This window comes from Hyla sarda, chromosome 4, assembly GCF_029499605.1.
Source record: "Hyla sarda isolate aHylSar1 chromosome 4, aHylSar1.hap1, whole genome shotgun sequence".
NCBI lineage: Eukaryota > Metazoa > Chordata > Amphibia > Anura > Hylidae > Hyla > Hyla sarda.
The window spans coordinates 252,212,267-252,234,824 of NC_079192.1; the positions used below are offsets into that span (position 1 = coordinate 252,212,267).

The 22,558-nt window shown below is 41.8% G+C and overlaps 1 protein-coding gene across 4 annotated transcripts; it reads left to right on the top strand.

The window, feature by feature from the left end:
• The first annotated feature begins 43 nt into the window (after positions 1 to 43).
• THAP5 (THAP domain containing 5) lies at positions 44 to 8,366 on the top strand. 4 transcript variants are annotated; one of them, XM_056573922.1, is made up of 2 exons: positions 44 to 340; positions 7,413 to 8,366. In XM_056573922.1, exons 1-2 carry the CDS (start codon positions 328 to 330, stop codon positions 8,087 to 8,089), a joined length of 690 nt encoding a protein of 229 aa, XP_056429897.1. In that variant the 5' UTR covers positions 44 to 327; the 3' UTR covers positions 8,090 to 8,366. The 4 variants fall into 4 exon arrangements, with proteins under 4 accessions (XP_056429897.1, XP_056429898.1, XP_056429901.1 ...); XM_056573923.1 differs by having other exon boundaries at positions 55 to 488; XM_056573926.1 differs by lacking the exon at positions 44 to 340 and adding an exon at positions 688 to 900.
• The last annotated feature ends 14,192 nt before the right edge of the window (positions 8,367 to 22,558 follow it).

Consider the following 22,558-nt stretch of genomic DNA (forward strand, 5'->3'; position numbering starts at 1 on the left):
GGGGGGGCGTCACTTCCGCTGAGTGTGTACGGGCCTGGTTTGCTGCGTCATTAGCGCGGGAACAGCATAGGGTGGGCGGAGCCGCTGGAGCTTTGAGTTGTGTAGTCTCCACAGCAGTGTTTCCCAACCGAGGTGCCTCCAGCTGTTGCCTTTGGCTGTCCGGGCATGCTGGGAGTTGTAGTTTTGGAACAGCTGGAGGCACCCTAGTTGGGAAACAGCTCTACAGATGCAATATAGGCTCTGCGTAATCCCCTGTGCAGCGCTGATATTCCCTCCAGAGCATGTACATGACAGGACGTGTTATTTACACAGGAGGGGCTGACCTGAATGAGGCGAACAGGTATACTCCGATAGTGCCGTGCCCTCATCCAACATGGCAGCCTAGTGCCCGCTATCCCAGTGGTGTCAGGTGCCCGGATACGGAAGGATAGGCGTTCTGCCCAGTCCTCGTGTATCCTCAAGCATAGAGCCGCACTAGAAGCTGCCAGGTGTGTATGGGGCGCAATGATCATGATCTTCACACAATGATAAAGAAACAAAGTGTCCTGCGATATCCACGTGTTACTTGTGTGAACTGCTGAAGACTCTATGGCTGCTTTATATTCTTCCCCTATCCAGTGCGTATATCAGTGGGTCCTGGGACCCCCGAATCCTCCATCTGCATAGCAGTCATCACACTGTGTTGGGGCTAAAAGTGGATCTGGTCTGGTTTTCTTACAATTGTTGAGACCTGCTGTTGTAACACAACCCCATTCAGTTACCTTATCCCTTTATTGTGCATCACCTGTGGTGTAGCCAGGGCTCAAGTCCTGCAGGAACGCATGGGAACGGAGTTTCTGCACTTTTTCCACAGGTACACTGTTCCCATTAGCAGGACCAACAATTGATTGGAAATCTGTGGTGAGTTCCCACACTTTTTTCCTCAGGACTTAACCCCTGGGTGTAGCCCCAACCTTAGGCCACTTTTGCACACAGTATTAGGTCAGTATTTTCTGTCCATAGTTGGCTTGGCTGGGTTTCCACCAGTGTTGTCTTTTCTATAGTTGTACTTTTATTTTTGGGGCACAATGAAAACTAAGGCACTGTTGGACGCTAAAAGTGCCCAAAAGACCCTATTTACTTTAACCCCCCTTGATCTGTAGGTGGAAAATTGAAAGCGTTATGGCTATTAGACAGCGATGTCCTTAAAGGGGTACTCCGGTGGAAAACGTTAATTATTATTATTTTTTTTTATGAAATGGTGCCAAAAAGTTAAACAGATTTGTAAAAGACTTCTATAAAAAAAAAATCTTAAACCTTTCAGTACTTTTTAGCAGCTGTTTGCTACAGAGGAAAATCCTTTATTTTTTCAATTTCTTTTTTGTGTTGTCCACAGTGCTCTCTGCTGACACCTGATGCCTGTATTAGGAACTGTCCAGAGCAGGAGAAAATCCCCATAGCAAACTTATCCTGCTCTGGACAGTTCCTGTTACGGACAGTGGTGTCAGCAGAGAGCACTGTGGACAAGACAAAAAAAGAAATTCAATAGGTAAAGAATTTCCTCTGTAGCATACAGCTGCTAAAAAGGACCAAAAGAACTAAGATGTTTTAATAGAAGTCATTTACAAATCTGTTCAACTTTCTGGCACCAGTTCATAAAAAAAAAAAAAAAAAGTTTTCCACTGGAGTGCCCCTTTAAGGACAGCAAGTTTAGTTTTTTTCCTCATTGCCGTCTAATAGCCATACCGCTTTCAATTTTCCACCTACAGATCAATATGAGGCTTATTTGTGCCCCCAGATTGTACTGTGTAATGACATCACTCATGTTCCCACAAAATCTATGGTGAAACGGGAAAAAAATAATTTGTGTAAAGAGAAACTTATTTTGCAACTTTTGGAGGCTGCAGTTTTTACTTTTCAGTATATAGTTACATAGTTAGTACGGTCGAAAAAAGACATATGTCCATCAAGTTCAACCAGGGAATTAAGGGGTAGGGGTGTGGCGCGATATTGGGGAAGGGATGAGATTTTATAATTCTGGATAAGTATTAATGTTATTTTGTTCCAGGAATGTATCTAATCCTGTTTTAAAGCTGTTAATTGTTCCTGCTGTTACCAGTTCCTGAGGTAGACTGTTCCATAAGTTCACAGTTCTCATGGTAAAGAAGGCGTGTCGCCCCTTGAGACTAAACTTTTTCTTCTCCAGACGGAGGGAGTGCCCCCTCGTCCTTTGGGGGGGTTTAACCTGGAACAGTTTTTCTCCATATTTTTTGTATGGGCCATTAATATACTTATATACGTTTATCATATCCCCCCTTAAACGTCTCTTCTCAAGACTAAACAATTGTAACTCCTTTAATCGCTCCTCATAGCTAAGATGTTCCATGCCCCATATTAGTTTAGTCGCGCGTCTCTGCACCCTTTCCAACTCCGCAGTGTCCCTTTTATGGACAGGCGACCAAAACTGAACAGCATATTCCAGGTGAGGCCGTACCAATGCTTTATAAAGGGGGAGTATTATGTCCCTGTCCCTTGAGTCCATGCCTCTTTTGATACATGACAATATCCTGCCGGCTTTGGAAGCAGCAGCCTGACATTGCAATCTATTCTGTAGTCTGTGATCCACAAGTACACCCAGATCCTTCTCTACCAGTGACTCTGCCAGTTTAATCCCCCCTAAGACATACGACGCATGCAGGTTATTAGTACCCAGATGCATAACTTTACATTTATCCACATTGAACCTCATTTGCCAAGTGGATGCCCGGACACTTAGTCTATCCAAGTCATCTTGTAACTTATGCACATCCTCTATAGACTGTACCGTGCTACAAAGCTTGGTGTCATCTGCAAAGATAGAAACAGAGCTGTTAATGCCATCCTCTATATCATTGATAAATAAATTAAACAACAGATAATGACACATTATCTAGATCAGTGTTTCCTAACCGGTGTGCCTCCAGCTGATGCAAAACTACAACTCCCAGCATGCCCGGACAGCCAACGGCTTGACAAAATCTTTAGACACCACAACCCCTCCATTCATGTCTATGGGAGGGAGTGTGGCGTGACGTAATGTCTCCAGTCCCGGAAACAGGTTTCGGAAACTTGAGCAGCAGCCTGGCAGAGAATGCTGGGTACTGCACGGAGATTTGGAGGGACAGGCTTCCTGCGATCAGACATCTTATCCCCTATCTTTTGAATAGGGGATAAGATGTCGATGGCTGGAATACCCTTTTAAAGGGGTACTCCACTGGAAAACTTTATTTATTTATTTTTAATCAACTGGCTCCAGAAAGTTAAACAAATTTGTGAATTACTTCTATTTAAAAATCTTAATCCTTCCAGTACTTATCAGCTGCTGTATACTACAGAGGAAGTTCTTTTCTTTTTGATTTTCCTTTCTGTCTGACCACAGTGCTCTCTGCTGATACCTCCCCATAGAAAATATATCCTGCTCTGGACAGTTCCTGACATGGACAGAGGTGTCAGCAGAGAGCACTGTGGTCAGACAGAAAGGAAAATCAAAAAGAAAAGAACTTCCTGTGGAGCATACAGTAGCTGATAAATACTGGAAGGATTAAGATTTTAGAAGTACTTTAGAAATCTGTTTAACTTTCTGGCACCAGTTGATAAACCAATGTTTTCCAGTGGAGTACCTGCAGAGTGTTGTGTAAGTAAGGCACGTGTGGGCATACATTAAGTAGGTTTTCATTAGAGGGTTTATTTTTCTATCCATATGATGGCTCTTGCACTGAGACACCACGTGGTTGTTGAGCACCAATGGTTTGCTTGGTAATCTATGTTCTGTTTAGCTAGGAGGGATTAACATTACGTGTTATCAGAGCAGAGTCCCTCTCAGTAATCCCACTGGGAATATGTTACTTCAGCCTCCCATTGTTCTCAGTGGGATTCTCCTGCACCATTCACACTACAACATTTGGGAACATTGGAGGCTGTGAACATGATGGTTCTTTTGACGGAATCCGCTCTGAAATTCATTACATTCTTTCGAGACTGCACATTTCCAAGCGGTCCTAGTGCCGGCTTGTTCTGCCGATGCCAGCTCGTGAGAGAATCTCTGCAGGATATTCCGTAGTGTGAATGAGCCCTTGGGGTTACAGGGTTACAACCTGTGACCACATACCCTCTACAGTGGAAGAAAGTTGAGGCAGTGTTTCCACTTGGCAGTTTTTTAAGCCAAAGTCAGAAGTGGATTCACGATAAAGTATTATTTCCCCTTTTCAATAGACTTCTGGCTTTGATTCAAAAATTGCTATGGCAGTATTCTGTAAAAGACAAAATAAGTATGCGAAGTAGAAACACAGCCTGAAAGCGGTTGCATCATCCAAAAAGCAGCATCATAGAGCATTCAGTTCTGCTGCATGGCACCCTACTGGTGCAAGTCAGCATTTTATGCCATAAGGATGTGTTCCCACCTGGCGTATACGCAGGGTATTTCATGCTGCGCAAAATTTACGGCAGCAGCGGGAAATACGCTTTCCGGCGGCAGCCCTATGTGTGCAGTGAGTTTTGGAGGCGGAGCCACGCGTCACAGTCATGCCGGCACACGGCCCTCCCTTTAAAACTCACTGCACCCATAGGGCTGCCGCCGGAAAGCCCTGTGTGTATAGTGAGCAAGGAAAACGCAGCAGATTTCCCACTGCTGCTGTAATTTTTGCGCAGCATGAAATACGCTGCGTATACGCCAGGTGGGAACACACCCTAAATGTCTAGATTGTTTGACACAGAATTTTGTAGTGGTCTATTATTGATTTAGTTTATTTTTTTTCCATATTTAACAAATGACAGAAGTGGGCTCAAAGGGAGTGAGAAATATGAAAGAAGGGCTTCTTCCGCTTCATCCACTTCTGCCTGTGGCTCAAAAAACTGCCACAAAATGTGAGTGAAACTTCTCTAAGGCTAAGTTTACACTTGGTTCTTTTTCTGGCAGTTTTTGGATATCTGCCACTGCAGTTTTTGAGCCAAAGTCAGAAGTGGATCCATAAGGGAGGAGAAGTATAAGTCCTTCCTTTATATGTCCTATTCCTTTTGAATACACTTCTGGCTTTGGCTCAAAAACTTCAGTGGCAGATATCCAAAAAACTGCCAGAAAAAAAAACAAGTGGAAACTTAGCCTTAGGGTATGTTCACACATGCGGATTTTCGCAGCGTATTTCGCTGCGAATCCGCCGCTTAAGGACCTCTATATGGTGCCTTTACATGTGCTTGCTCAGATCGGCAATACGCTGCTCCGAGCAGACACTCTGCGATGTGCGAGTCGCCGCTCGCACATCGCGGCAGCTCTCTGTCTAGCTCATTGAGCAGGGGAGCGGCCGCGATGTGTGCGAGTACACCGCGTATGCGTGGCGACTCGCATATCGCAGTGTGTCTGCTCGGAGCGGCGTATTGCCGATCCGAGCAGGCACATGTAAAGGCAGCATATAGAGGTCCTTCAGCGGCTCATCTGCAGCGACATACGCTGTGAAAATTCGCACGTGTGAATGTACCCTTAGGCTGGAATTCCACTTGTTTTTTTAGGGGGGAAAAACGCCAGTTCTGCCGCATGGCGTCTTTTCGGCCAAAAAACGCAGCGGACAGATGTTAGCTGTAAATCAATGAGAAATCGCTAAATTCTTATTCCACTTGAAGTTTTTCACTTTGGCGTTTTTTTTTTTATTCTTTTGGCGTTTTTTCACTCTTTTCTTGCGTTTTTTAAATCGTTGGTAATCGCAGCATGTTGACCTACTGGTGTTTTTTTTTTGTCAAAATCGTGGCGTTTTTCTCCCATAGAAGTCTATGGGAGTGAAAAAACGCCAAGAAAAACGAAATGTGGGTTTTAACTTTGGTGTTTTTGCAGGCTGTTTTTATTCTTTTTTTTTTGGACTTTAGCGATCCAAAAAAGTGATGGAGATACCTTTTTTATAATATGTCATAGGGTACCATTAAAATTTTTTTTTTTTTTTTAAAGATACAGTAGTGAAGGAAAAAATTTGTATGTAACGAACTGCATCTTTTTTATAGCAACATTTTTATTACTTTTTAAGCATTGATCAATTTATGTGGCCAGGTGGGGAACCAAAAATGTAGCCGACAATAATAAAAATGTAGTGTGTGTGTGTGTGCTTTTCGCTTTTTTTCTTTATTTTTAAATTTTTTTTTTAGGTAGTACTACTATTCCCAGCATGGAACACACTGTTCCATAATGGGATTAGTAGTACCTGTACTAATTGACAGATCGCCCGTTGCGATCCTCCTGTATAATGTATAGATGCCGCGGCTGCTCTTCTGTGGTCCCCTGCACTGCCCTATATATATATATATCATATTTCCTGCAAAGAGCTGTGATTGGCCAGATGGTTCCAGCCAATCACAGCTCTCTGTGGGATATATGAAAATGTGTATATATACGGCCGTGCAGGGCACCATAGAAGAGCGTCCGCCGCATCTATAAATTATACAGGAGGATCACAGCGGGTGTCAGTAGTGATACCCGCTGTGATCTTTCCTTAACTGCAGGTACTACTACTCCCAACATGGAGTACACTCTGCTCCATGCTTGGAGCTGTAGTACCTGCATTAATAGACAGACCGCAGCGGATGTCAGAAGTTACACTCGCTGCGATCTGTCTATTAATGCAAGTACTACAGCTCCCAGCATGGAGCAGAGTGTACTCCATATTGGGAGTAGTAGTACTTGCAGGTAAGAACATATCACAGCAGGTATCACTACTGACATCCGCTGCAATCGTCCTGTCTATAGCAGAGATGGAGCGGCTGTATACAGCATTCGCGTCCCTGCTCTGCACTATACTCCGGCCACTCACTCATTCATATTTTACTCAGAGCTGTAATTGGCTGCAACCATCCGGACAATCACAGCTCTGGGCGGAAAATATGAATGAGTGATGTTCTATTCACATCACTGCTCGGAGTATAGTGCAGAGATGCGAGCGCTGTATAGAGCCGCTCTATCTCTGCTATATTATGGACGATCGCATCTGGTGTCAGGACTGACACCCGGGGCGATATGTCTATAGTACAGGTACTACTACTCCCATCATGGAACAGTGTGTTCCATGCTGGGAGTAGTAGTACTACCTAAAAAATTTAAAAAATAGAGAAAAAAAAGTGAAACACACACACTTCATTAAAAAATATATTAAAAATGTTGTTATAAAATATATACATTTTGTTTAATAATTTTTTTTCCATCACTGCTGCATCCTATTTTTATTTATTTTTTTTAATTTTTTTTGGTACCCAAAAATTTTTATATAGTAAATGTATGGCAGCATGAGATATGTGTAGTCAGAATATCTTTAGCCTTAGTCTATATAAACTGTAGGTGCCCTCAACCCATCACATTCCCTGCTGTTCCTGACCCTGACAATGCACTCTTAACCCTATAATGTATGGCATTACCGTTTCAGGAAAGAAAGCAGCATTTTGTGCACTGAGAAAGCCTGACGATAAAATGCCAACCTGCCAGACAGTGACTTATGAGTTTCATCATTCCTCCCTGGACAATATACTTAACACATCAGCAGTCCCCAAGATGTATTTTGAAGTTCCATTAGTAGAGCAGAGTGACAGTGTCTCAGAAAATCTGCATAGATTTCATGTAGATCATTCCAGCAACAAATCCCAAACCTCTGACAAATCCCTCGTGTTCACTTCAATTGCGCAAACAATAGAACAACTGGGTCTGGCTGAAGAATCCCTTATATCCATCATTGTCCCAGAAGACATTTCAAAAAATCAAACTCTTTTGACAAGTCAGCCTGTTGAACAGGATCATCTATTCACTGAAGGGGAAAATGTTGATGGCAAACACATTTCTTCCGATGAATCAGACAGAAGTGATGAGACTTTAGAAATGGAGCATTCTTACTGCAGGATTGACTTTGACAGGATCCGTCTCTGTGAAACTATTGCTAAACTCCAGTCCAAAGTAGCTCTGCTAGAAGTGCAGGAAAATGTTACGCTCGCCCGTCTGAGATGTTTGGAAATGCTCATCGGACAGTTAAAGCAAGAAAATTTGTTATCGGATGAAAAGTTAAAAATCATTGATAATTGTCAGAAAAGTTTTGATTTTGCAGTTGTATAATAAATGTATTTGATAAGAGCAAAGAATGTCCAGCGCGGATGTCAAGCAATACGAAAATGTATTCAGCCATAACACCAAACGATGACAGGTGACGCGTTTCGGCCGCAATCAACGGCCTTATGTATTTGAAGAGCATCATTGCTTACTTTTTTATTTTACAGTCATACAATCAGTCTTGAGACAGTTTTAAAACTATACTCAAATATGTGTATATCCCTTCTAAATATGGAATATAGAATTGTAGTCATTGTAGGTATAAAATATATTACACAGACCATTTCGCACATCAGTGTACCTTTTTGTAGAGTAAGTGTTGTGCAGCAACCAATTAGATCGCTTCTTTAGTTTTTCAGAAGCCTTTTAAAAAAAAAAAAAGAAGCAATCTGACTGCTATCAGCTACTTCACACTCGTCCTCTACACACATTTTGATAAACATTTCCTGTTGTGATTTTGTATTTTGCTCTATTTTACATACAGTTGATGCCATTTGTTTCTATACAATTTAGTCACATTCACTGATATGGGGGGGAAGTTTCATACTTTGGCCAAAGGAACAGTGGAGCAGTTGCCCATAGCAACCATTTAGATTTCGGCTTTCATTTTTTAAAATAAAAGCTAGAATCTTATTGGCTGTTCCACTGATCCTCTGCCCAAGTTTTGATCTCCCCCAAAGAATACAATAACTAATTCCCTTTCTTAGATCAGTTTGGATCATTACTAAAATGCTATAAATATAATATACACAGCTATCTCACATAAGTGAGTGCACTACTCACACCCCCTACCATAGACATGAATGGAGCGGGGCGTGACGTCACATCTCCAGGCCCAGAAACACACAGGTTTCCAGCGAAGCCCCCTGCGATCAGCTATCTTATCCATTGCATAGGGGATAAGATGTCTTTGGCCTGAATACCCCTTTAAGCCTCTTGGGCATGGAGTACACCATACCTTCACAGGTTGCCACTGGGGTCCTCTTCTGCTCCTCCATGATGACATCACAGGACTGGTGGATGTTGGAGGTGTATTTATGGATGTTATCATGTTGTAATACTGTTAATAGCTGCTTTTACAATAATGGGTCCAGCAGTAAGGACCAAAATAATAATGTGAACAAAACTCCCAAAGAAAATAGTGAAAAGACAGATCTTGCACTAATAATAAGGCAAGAATGGGGAGAGACTAAAACTTAGCTTTTACTGATTATAGATAAAAAATCAAATAACAAAACCAAGTGTATAGACCAAAGTCTAAAATGGCCGAATATATTCAAAAGAAGGCTATAACAGTCCTTCCATGGATATAATTAGTGGACAATGGTTATCCGGAGGCTATAGATCCAGCCTCGCCATTGATAACTCTAAAGAATAGTATCAAGAATTATACACCTCAACATAAGAATGCCCAACGCGTTTCTGTCACAATGTAGTGACGTCATCAGGGGTAAAGCTTATGTAGTGGCCGAACTAGTGTGGTGCTATAATGCAAAAAGCCGCACACTTATGTTCGGTCCAAGAACTCAGTATCAAAGAGGAAAAAGTTATTCAGTGGGCCCAATAGAAGTATTGATATAAGGATACAAAGAGGTGGTTAGAATCGCAACGTATCCCTACACTAAATGGGACACTTGGCCACTGTTTATCGTGGCAAATAATAACCAGATGAAGTTGTCCAAATTGTATCCTTAAAATATTTCTATCAATGATAGTCTTTTGCCCAAGGGAGATATTCGTCAGTAAATGAGGAACAGGATAATTCTCAATAGGACACACTCAGAGGAGAGGGGACAAAGAAATCAAGCTGGGGAGACACTGATAAAGGGCTATAGGGATGACTGCCTATATATATTGAGGTGAGGGGTGGTGAGGAGGGAGTCCCTAAGGGGAAGATGAGTGTGGAGATAGCGGGGCCTATGGACCTATACGACCCTATTCTAGCTCTTAGCCCTATTCCTAGGCGGAATGGTCAGCCCTAAAAAGGGCGGTCCCGCTCACGAACCTCCTGGGGCTACAGATGCCCTAACTAGGGGTGGTGACACTACCTTAGGAGGTCCGCTACAACCTCCACTATCTACCTAACCGTCACCAGAATAAGGCCAGGTTATAAGAAGCAAGCAAAATTTATTTGCTCATTGAGGCCAGAGGGGGATACCGTGTTCAACTGATGGATCCAACGGCTCTCCCTCTGCAACAATAACCGATCAGTGTCCCCTCCTCTAGGTGAAGGAATTACCTTATCAATTCCAATAAATTTCAGATTCTTAGTATTGCCTGCATGAACCGTATTGACATGTCTTGATAGAGGAGTGTCTCGCTTGTGTCTGATGTCACCAAGATGTTCAAGAATGCGCTTCTTCAGTTCTCTCTTTGTTTTGCCTATATAGGTTAGGTCGCATTCACATGTAGCCATGTAGATGATAAATTTAGAATTACAATTAATGAAATGACGAACTTTCTTCCATTTGGAGGTTATAGGGTTGTAGAACTGATTACTTTTTTGTAGATGTGGGCAGGCTTTGCATCTTCCACAGGGGAAGTTACCAAGAATTTGTGACATATTTCCCAACCAGGTCTGCTGTATTCTCCTTGGGGGACCCAGATGGCTTTGCATTAATAAATCACCTAGGTTACATCATCTTCTAAATGTGATAAGTGGTCTGTCAGAGATGGTTATTCCAATGTCTTGATCCATTTTGAGGATAGGCCAATACTTATCAAGTATCCCTCTGATCTGGTCTGTACATTGATCATAAGTAGCTATAATTCTAGTACAGTCTGGTCCAATTTCTCAGGGTGAGAAGGGATTCTCTCGGTGTGTCAAGAGCTTGTTTGTATGCATGGCTGAGTACATGATTGGGGTATCCCCTCTCTCTGAAGCGTGGGAGGATTTTCTTTTGCAGGAACGAGTACTATGAAGTGCATATACAATATGTGTATCTTTCTTTTTCTCCTCTATAGGTTCCTGTGGTCTCGCGGCTGAAACATATATCCATCTGGCTGGGTTTTTTACTAAGATTTAAAAAGGCATGCCTGATATCATGGGCTGCCATCCCCCTTGGATATGCTATGATTGAGTAGTATTTTTCACATGCGATACTGAGTTCTTGGACCGAACATAAGTGTGCGGCTTTTTGCATTATAGCACCACACTAGTTCGGCCACTACATAAGCTTTACCCCTGATGACGTCACTACATTGTGACAGAAACGCGTTGGGCATTCTTATGTTGAGGTGTATAATTCTTGATACTATTCTTTAGAGTTATCAATGGCGAGGCTGGATCTATAGCCTCCGGATAACCATTGTCCACTAATTATATCCATGGAAGGACTGTTATAGCCTTCTTTTGAATATGTTCGGCCATTTTAGACTTTGGTCTATACACTTGGTTACACTTGGTTTTGTTATTTGATTTTTTATCTATAATCAGTAAAAGCTAAGTTTTAGTCTCTCCCCATTCTTGCCTTATTATTAGTGCAAGATCTGTCTTTTCATGTTGTAATACTGCTCTGTGGCCCAGTCTCTGAAAGGGAGGAGATCTTTGTTTGCTTCAGTATGTCACAATACATGTTGGCATTCCTAGTTCCCTCAATGACCTGTCGCTCCCCAGTGCCAGCAGCACTCATGCAGCCACCAACCATGACACTCCAACCACCATGCTTGACTATAGGCAAGACACCCTTGTCTTTGTACTCCTCACTTTGTTGCCCCCACAAGCTTGACACCATCTTAACCAAATAAGTTTATTTTGGTCTCATCAGACCACAGGACATGGTTCCAGTAATTCATGTCCTTAATCTGCTTGTCTTCAGGAAACTGTTTTCAGGCTTTCTTGTGCTTCATTTTTAAGAAGAGGCCATGTAAGACAACCGTGTAGACCAATTTGATGCAGTGTGTGACCTATGGTCTGAGACAGTTTAACACTAACATCACATGACACTGGGCAGTAAAAGAGAGTTAATTGAGCCCAATTTGGACATTTCCCCTTAGAGGTGTTCTCACTTGTTTCCAAGGTTTAGATTTAGACATTGGCTATGTGCGGAGTTTGAGAGGACACAACATTAAACACTGTTACACAGGCTGTGCACTACTTTACGCAGAATGTCATTTCTTCAGTGTAGCCAATATAAGCAAAAAAAGGACCACACAGGGCGTCTAGTGCATTGCGTCACACTACATCGGGATAGGTACCCTCACAGATGTGAAATAATGACTGGAATGCTGTTCAGCCGGTTGCTGGCTGATCATGAACCACAATAGAAAATATAGTGGATAAAGTGAAAAATCCCTGTTTAATAAAGTTATGAACAATTGATATTCAAGCTTCTGTGGAAGATGCGGCGCCTAAAGAGGGATTTTTCACTTTTTCCACATGAAAAGATATATATCGAAAACTTACAAAAATGAGTTATGTGACATGCTGTATATAAGTTTATCAAGCATAGTAAAAAGAATAAAAAAAAATGAGGGAATTCAAACATCACAAAAAGGACATATCTGGGATATCCTATGAATATCACAAAAGTAGTATATCAAAACTAGTAGTTAACCCCTTATCGACCACGGACGTAAATGTACGTCCTGGTTTGGAAGGGTGCTCGCGTCATACACGGCAGGTTCCGGCTGCATTTAATAACGTCAGCAGAGAGAACTGTGCTCGTGATGTCATCAGAGAGCATTCCAAAAAGAAAATAATTTCCTCTGTAGTATTCAGCAGCTAATAAGTACTGGAAGGATTAAGATTTTTTAATGGAAGTAATTTACAAATATGTTTAACTTTCTGCCACCAGTTGATTTAAAAGAAAAAAGGTTTTCACCGGAGTACCCCTTTAAAGGGGCACTCCGGTGGAAAACTTTTCTTTTTTTTTAAATCAACTGGTGCCAGAAAGTTTAACAGATTTGTAAGTTACTTCTATTAAAAAAAAAAAAATCTTAATCCTTCCAGTACTTTGTAGGGGCTGTATACTACAGAGGAAATGCTTTTCTTTTTGGTTTTCTCTGATGTCATGACCACAGTGCTCTCTGCTGCCCTCTGCTGTCCATTTTAGGAATTGTCCAGAGCAGAAGAAAATCCCCATAGCAAACATATTCTGCTCTGGACAGTTCCTAAAATGGTCAGCAGAGAGCACTGTGGTCGTGACAGAAGAGAAATCCAAAAAGAAAAGCATTTCCTCTGTAGTATACAGCCCCTGAAAAGTACTGCTTGGATTAAGATTTTTTAATAGAAGTAATTTAAAAATCTGTATGGTTGTGTGCTGTGGAGGATGCCGCACTCGCTGCTCCGGTCCTTATAACTTTTCCTCTTACTCCTGTGGGCTCCCGCTTGGATTTCTTGGCCCATTAAGAAGCTGCCAATAGTTACCTGGGAGTTTGCCTCTACGTGTTGCTGTGTGGTAGTTGCTGAGGATGAATCAACCATCAGCATCCATATACCATTAATCCTACATTATATCGGCTCCGGCTCAGCTGACGTCACACGCCATCTACACGAGGCGAGTTCCATCTACTCAGCGTCCAGCGGCGAGAAAACTGACATCACAAGCGCTTGCCAGCGCTAACGGTCTCCCAGCAACTATACCATCGGCGCCTGCCAGCGCCACCAGCCTGTGACGACGACCACCGCGTTCCATCTGGACTAAAGCCACAGCACCATCTGAGAACGCCGACTGCAGTTCCCATATTCAGGCATAGGAACAACCATAACTGCCTCAGCGAGAGCTGTCCAAGCCAAATCATCTATTCCACCACAGGACCGGTAACACAGTATTTAACTTGATACAAAACTGTTATATATAAAAGGACACTCAAGCAATACATCGCATCATCCTAATATTGTGAGGATACATATAGTATCGAGTTATGTCTATATAGAGCCATCCCATATGCCAGTGATATATATATATATATATTTTTTTTTTTTTTAAATATTTAAAAATGTATTCATTTTTTTTAAGATTGTCTGCATTTGTGTATATTTATTATATGTGTTCTTCTCACATGGGCCCTGTGAGGAGTAATGCACTGTATTAGAATATATTTTAAATAAACAATTATTTTGACTTATCATTGGAGCACGACCCAGTAATCCATATTCTATATACAATTGATTACACTACTTTGGAAGGTCCGGGCAACATTTTTTCTGTACATATTTTCTAGTTCTTTCAACTGGGGTATAGTTGCATGCCCTTTTGACCTCGGTTAGTGTTATTTATTAATTGTGACCTGCACTTACACTTTTTCTTTTAATTTACAAATCTGTTTAACTTTCTGGCACCAGTTGATTTAAAAAAAAAAAAAAAAGTTTTCCACTGGAGTACCCCTTTAACAAATAAATATTTTACAAAGAAAGGAGTATAATTCCTAACATACTTAAAGGAGAACTATCATGCAGAAAAATGTATATCCAAAGGATATGGGATAAGTATTAGTGGGGCCCCCCACTCTGTTGTCCGACCGATGGGGCCACCCCTGATCTCCTGCCTAGAACCCTGGGGATTGTTGACCCCCACACGAAGTGGCGGCCAACACGCCCCCTCCATGTATTTCTATGGGAGAGCCGGAGATAGCCAAACGCTGTCTGTATCTCCAGCTCTCCAATAGACATGTTCCGGGGAAGAGCCAGGGTTCCATGTGGGGGATCCCAGCGGTCGGACCCCCCACGATCTAAAACTTATATGTTTTTCTGCGTGACAGTTCTTCTTTTGTTATAGCATGGTTCTAACACAGACATTATGGAAAGCACCAAATAATGTATCAGTCCATATCCCATATGGTAATTGCAACAGAGAATAGGCAAGAAACAAAGACTTCAGTTCTAAAAAAAATTGCTAAAGTGCCATAGTGTTACAGTCATTGCTGTAAATGTTGGCACCCCTGAGATTTTTCTAGAAAATGAAGTATTTCTCACAGAAAAGGATTGCAGTAACACATGTTTTGCTATACATATGTTTTTCCCTTTTGTGTATATTGGAACTAAACCAAAAATGGTCTGGACAAAATTATTGACCAACTTAATATTTGGTTGCACATCCTTTGGAAAAAATAACTGAAATCAGTCACTTCCTATAACCATCAATAAGCTTCTTACACCTCTGAGCCGGAATGTTGGACAACTCTTCCTTTGCAAACTGCTCCAGGTCTCTCTTATTGGAAGGGCACCTTTTCCCAACAGCAATTTTAAGATCTCTCCACAGGTGTTCAATGGCATTTAGATCTGGACTCATGCAAACCCAGCTTTCTGACACTAAGCTGTGCAGTGCAACCCAAAATCTGTTGGTAGTCCTCGGATTTCATGATGCCTTGCACACATTCAAGGCACCCAGTGCCAGAGGCAGCAAAACAACCCTAAAACATAATTGAACCTCCACCATATTTCCCTGTAGTTACCGTGTTCTTTTCTTTTGTAGGCTTCATTCCATTTTTGGTAAACAGTAGAATGATGTGCTTCACCAAAAAGCTCTATCTTGGTCTCCTCTGTACACAAGACTTTTTTCCCAAAAGGATTTTGGCTTACTCAAGTTCATTTTGGCAAAATGTAGACTTCCTTTTTTATGTCTCTGTGTCAGCTGTGGGGTCCTCCTGGGTCTCCTGCCATAGCGTTTCATTTCATTTAAATGTCAACAGATAGTTCGTGCTGACACTGATGCTCCCTGAGTCTGCAGGACAGCTTGAATATCTTTGGAACTTGTTTGGGGCTGCTTATACACCGTGTGGATTATCCTGCATTGACACCTTTCATCAATTTTTCTCTTCCATCTACGCCCAGGGAGATTAGCTACAGTGCCATGGGTTGCAAACTTCTTGATAATGTTGCGCACTGTGAACAAAGACAAATCTAGATCTCTGGAGATGGACTTGTAACCTTGAGATTGTTGTTATTCCACAATTTTGGTTCTCAAGTCCTCAGACAGTTCTCTTCTCTTTCTGTTGTCCATGCTTAGTGTGGCACACACAGACACACAATGCTACTTCCCCCAGGTAAGTTTAAAGGAGCATCACATGCTTGAAACAATCTTATTTTTCCACAATTTTGTAAGGGTGCCAATAATTTTGTCCAGCCCATTTTTGGAGTTTGATGTGACATTATGTCCAATTTGCTTTTTTTCTCCCTTTTTTTGGTTTAGTTCCAATACACACAAAGGGAATAAACGTGTGTATAGCAAAACATGTGTTACTTCAATCCTTTTCTCTGAGAAATACTTTATTTTCCATAAAAAATATCAGGGGTGCCAACATTTACGGCCATGACTGTATATACACAAACCTAACAAACGTTGTACACTAAATGCACAAGATACCCACGTTGGTCACTAATAACAATAGCTTTGGGGTGCCTACCACTACAATGTGTTTTGGCACCTCGGATCACCTATTGTTATTAGTGCTCTATGTGGGTATATTATGAATTTGCTGTACATTGTCTATCAAATTCTGTGTATATAGCACTTTATCATGTTTTTTTGCACCCTATTAAATCTATGTATCTTACCTATACTGCTGTAATCCCCATATGGGACATGGTCCTTTCCATAATGCATGTATTAGATCCATGCTACAATCTATGTATGTTTGGAGTTAGGTGTTATATACCATGGCGCATTATATAGCTTTTTTCAGGTGCCACTGTGCCATTTCTTTGTATTTTCCTATTTATTCCAGCTTATTTATGTTTTGGGTTATAGTTGCTAATATTCAGTATCATTGCCATAAAATTGTGTAACTTGAGTCACGTTTCAGGAAGCTGCCTACAAGCTTCTGACAATAAGTTGCTTGAATTTTGACCTCTTCCTCCTGACAGAACTGGTGTAACTGTGGTTTGTAGGCTTCTTTGCTTTTACACACTTTTTATGTTCGGTCCATATATGTTCTGTGGAGTTAAAGGGGTACTCCGGTGAAAACCAATTTTTTTTTAATCAACTGGTGCCAGAACTTTAAACAGATTTGTAAATTACTTCTTTTTAAAAATCTAAATCCTTCCAGTACTAATCTGCTGCTGTATGCTCCACAGGATTTTTTTTTCTTTTTTAAATTTTTTTTTTGTCTGACCACAGTGCTCCCTGCTGACACCTCTGCCCATGTCAGGAACTGTCACAAAGCCCTAACCTTGACGGGGTACTCCAGTAAAAAAAAAAACATTTTTTTTTCTTAATCAACTGGTGCCAGAACGGTAAACAGATTTGTAAATTACTTCTATTTAAAAATCTTAATCCTTCCAGTACTTATCAGCTGCTGTATGCTCCACAGGACTTTTTTTTAATTTTTTAATTTATTTTTTGTCTGACCACAGTGCTCCCTGCTGACACCTCTGCCCATGTCAGGAACTGTCCAGAACAGAAGCAAATCCCCATAGCAAACCTTTCCTGCTCTTGACAGTTCCTGACATGGACAGAGGTGTCAGCAGAGAGCACTGTGGTCAGACAGAAAATAAATAAAAAAATAAAAAAAAGTCCTGTGGAGCATACAGCAGCTGATAAGTACTGGAAGGATTAAGATTTTTAAATAGAAGTAATTTACAAATCTGTTTACCGTTCTGGCACCAGTTGATTAAGAAAAAAAAATGTTGTTTTTTTTTACCGGAGTACCCCGTCAAGGTTAGGGCTTTGTGATGGTCACTCCATTACTTTCACCTTGCTGTCCACAAGCCATTTTGCCACAATTTGATTGGGGTAGTTTTCTAGTTAGAAGCCCTTTTAGCACCCAAGCTTTACCTTCCAGGCTGATGTCTTGAGATGTTGCTTCAATATCTCTACATCATTTTCCTTTCTCATAATGCCATCTATTTTGCACATGCAATTGTTGCCTCAGATTTAGACACACAGTCACATCTCTAGGGAGTTTAAGCTCGGAAAACAGAATGACTTCTATCTTATAAACACATGCTACTCCAGATTATATGCAGCTAACTCTGCCTGTTTTTTTACTTCATTGAATGAAATCATTGGTCATTGTCATATCTCAGTGGTCCCCAGGTAGTAGCTTGAGAGGACTATGGGCACTGAAAAATGACATGAAAGCATTACTGTAATTGAGGTCATTGGTTAGATCCCATCCGATCATATGTTATAGCTGGGTGGAGCATGCGGCATCTCTCTCTCACTCACTGACTCTCACTCTCACTCTGACTCTCACTCTGACTCTCACTCTGACTCTCACTCTGACTCTCGCTCTCACTCTGACTCTCGCTCTCACTCTGACTCTCGCTCTCACTCTGACTCTCGCTCTCACTCTGACTCTCGCTCTCACTCTGACTCTCGCTCTCACTCTGACTCTCGCTCTCACTCTGACTCTCGCTCTCACGCTGACTCTCGCTCTCACGCTGACTCTCACTCTCACGCTGACTCTCACGCTGACTCTCACTCTGACTCTCACTCTGACTCTCACTCTGACTCTCACTCTGACTCTCACTCTGACTCTCACTCTGACTGTCGCTCTCACTCTGACTGTCGCTCTCACTCTCTCCTTGCAAATTGTGCACAGGTATGAGAAATGAATACAGGGCTCCGCTTCCTCCTGACTGTCTAAAAAGCAGGGATAAGGGAAACTAGGGGGAACAAGGTGGTGTCCCAGCCCTCAGAACACCTCTGACTCTTGGTGCCTGATAATAAAAGCATTTTTCTATGTTATGGAAGCGCAGGCAGATATATGAGCACAGCACATAGGTACCATGTGTCTCTTTGCTCTAACAGCTATCTAATGTGAATTCCAGGGACAGATTCCCTTTAAATGACTCCTCATGGGAAGCTATTCCTGAACTGTGAATAACAAATGGACTTGATTGAGGGAAAAAAAAAAACAACATAAATTTAAACGTAAAATCAGCATGCTGCACGATTCCAATGTTATTTCCAAGCATTCCTGAGTCGTTTGCTTTAGTCAGTGTGGAAGGGCTGTAAAATAGGCCATTGCCATACGGTTGCCATGGCATATTAAAAAAAGGTCTTCATTACTTGATGGAAGCCACCCAGGCATACAAAACAAGCAACCGTATTGAAAATTTAAAGCACTGTGGTGCATATTTATGAGAAATGTCTACAAGGGAAAAATGTTACAGCACATCTTTTATTTTTCCACAGAATACAAAATTGATCACTTGCTATGGGCAACAAAAACCTTTATCTTTCTGAAAGTTTCATTAATCACATCCTATGTGTTCTGACAACTTACTAGCATAGATGTCTAACTTTTTGTGAGATTGTGGTACAGCAGTGTCTCTTAGTGACTGGACAATGAGCAGCCCTCACTGCACACAGTCATCGCTGACAATTGCGCGCCCAAGAACCTGTTGTGTCAGTTCAGCACTATTTCACCACAACGTTGAGTTCTGTAGATTACTATGTCAGACCCTAAGAAGTCTTATAGCTATGGCCATAAGTATATGGAAAAGGTCATCTCAACTTGTGGATTATGGGGCATGGGTTTTTATTTCTCAGTATCGCTCGCACCACTTGCTTTAAACGGTTAAAGGGGTACTCTGCTGCCTCATCATTCAGAACATTTTGTTCCGAACGCTTGGAGCAGGCGGCGGGGGGTTGCAATGTCACAACCACGCCTCTCGTGATGTCACACCCCGCCCCATCAATGCAAGTCTATGGGAAGGGGCGTGACGAGCGCCATGCCCCATCCCATAGACTTGCATTGAGGGGGCGTGGTCATGATGTCATGACCCCTGCCGCTGGCACTCAGCATTCTAAATGAACGCTGGGTACTGCACAGAGATTGCAGGGGTCACAGCTATCGGACCCCCACAATCAGACATCTTATCTCCTATCCTTTGGATAGTGGATAAGATGTATATGGGTGGAGTACCCCTTTAAGTGTGCTTACAAGAGTATTCCCATCTCAGCTTGTTATACCCTATACGTAGGATACATATTGGGCTGTGTTTTTTTTACTTATAAACCTGATAAAGCAAGATTAAACAAAGGACTGGGTCAGTCTCAGAGGATGGTAGCTTTGCAAGTTTTTTAGGGTAGTTTTTTAAAAAATAATAAAATTGTCTTTTGTAGAAAGCTGTGGGAAATAGATGGCTGAACGTACCTACCTGGCTGGCGTATGTGCAATACATGTGGAGCAGAGTGCTCCAACTCTATCAAGGTCACAGCCTCAGGGGCATGATGGGATATGTGCATAACCAAGACCATAACACCAAGACCCGCATACACTTATCTTAGGGCACACACCAAAATGATAATATATATCATCTTTATTAGTACGAAATGACCCAGACTTAGACCCAGACTTAGATGCAGGTAAGTCCTGGGGATGGATTGCTCATTCAGAGCTGTGGATATTATCCAGAGTATAGCTGTCCAGAATCTTGACAGTAAAGTTCTTTAGGCAATGAGTGGCATAAATAACATCAATAAAAAACTAGACGCATTTCAGGGTACTTAGTAATCTCTGACCCTTTCTTCAGTAGTCACCCTTTCTTCAGGAGTTCACCTCGGTAAATGTATAGTTGTGAGCTTCACCTACAATTTTCTCTTTTCTAATTTACAAATATGTTTAACTTTCTGGCACCAGTTGCTTTAAAAAATAAAAAAAAAATTGTTTTTCCACCGGAGTACCCCTTTAAGGCTGAGTTCTTGTATTCTGGGTACCATATCAGACACTGGTAACAGTGTAGACAATAGGGAATGATAGATAATGCACCATGGCTTATCAAAACTTTGGAAAGTTAGATATAGTATATTTTATTATTATGATTTAGCATGGCTAGCAATTTGAAGGTAAAAAAAAATTTGAGTGCTTCTTTAGAGGGGTACTTCGGTGCAAAACATTTCTTTTTTTTTTTTATCAACTGGTGCCAGAAAGTTAAACAGATTTGTAAATGATGTCTATTAAAAAATCTTTACCCTTCCAGTACTTTTTAGCAACTGTATGCAACAGAGAAAATTCAGTTCTTTTTGAATTTCTTTTTTGTCTTGTCCACAGTGCTCTCTGCTGACACCTGATGCCCATATCAGGAACTGTCCAGTAGGGATCGACCGTTTATCGGTTTGGCAGATATTATCGGCCGATATTCACGATTTTGGACATTATCGGTATCGGCACCTTGCCGATATGCCGATAATGCCTCGCTGCCCCGCCCCCCGGCCAGAGATGGCCACCGCTGCCCCATTGCCTCTCCCATCCTAGGTTTTATAATTACCGGTTCCCGGGGTCCGCGCTACTTCTGGCTCCTGCGGTGTCCTGCGCTGTTGCTGTGTGCTGTGCAATGATGAGTGACATCCTCAACGTGGCGCAATCATGAGTGACGTCCTCAACACAATGTCACCGTCAGTGCCACAGTGACAGCTCAGGACGCCGCCGGAGCCAGAAGTAGCGCAGACCCCGGGAACAGGTAATTCTAAAACTGGGGATGGGGGAGGCAATGGGACAGCGGCGGTGGTGGACCGGCAGGGGGAGAGAAGCGGGTGGCGGCGGAAGTCTCTGACCCCGCAAAAGCAGCTGCAGTTCATTGATTTAAAGCGCCCGCTTTAAATCATTGATCTGCAGTGGCTTCTGCGGGGGGGGTGTTGGGTGTTGGAGAAATAGCCCATAATTTATACCAGAATATCGGTATAAATTATCGGCTATCTACCTGAAAGGTCACAGATTATCGGTATCGGCCCTAAAAAAATCAATATCGGTCGAGCCCTACTGTCTAGAGCAGAAAAGATTTTCTCCTGCTCTGGACAGTTCCTGATGCGGGCATCAGGTGTCAGTAGAGAGCACTGTGGACAAGACAAAAAAGAAATTTAAAAAGAATAGAATTTCCTCTGTAGCATACAGCTGTTAAAAAGTACTGGAAAGTACTGGAATTTTTTTGTAAAGTAATTTACAAATCTGCTTAACTTTTTGGCACTAGTTGATTTAAAAAAATGTTTTCCACCAGAGTACCCCTTTAAGCTGTAACGATATTTTGCTTGGCCTCATGCTGAGTTTTACGGACTCCTCAAGTCAATCTTTAGCATTCTCAGCAGAAGTGTGATGACACTAAACAGTCTAAGATTATTCCAAATATTGCAGCAGGTAGAATCGGTTGGTAATTATTGCAGGCACATGACATCCATAACGAGTTTGCTGCATTTCCATTCAATCTACAGCAGGTGGAGCTCCAATGATACTTATATTGTTTACACAACACCGGCAGATGTTCTAATGTTTTCCTTTTGTTTTGCTATTAATTGTGAAACGGCACAATTTATGTAATATTCAGCTGGTTCCATTAAGTCCCAGTATTTCTGTTTTTGAGCTCATCCTTTATAGAATGTAGGCATATATCTTTTTTATCAGTTGTGTCTTGTGAATCATATGAGAGAACTTCTAATTTGCAAGAGTCAAATTAAAGGCATACTCCGGAGGAAAAAATGTTTTCAAATTAACTAGTGCCCATTCCCGTTTTCTAATGTCTTAGCGTATGAGTAGGCCATGCTCTAACATTCTGATTGGTTGGGGGGGTGACCTCCAAGACCACCACTCTGA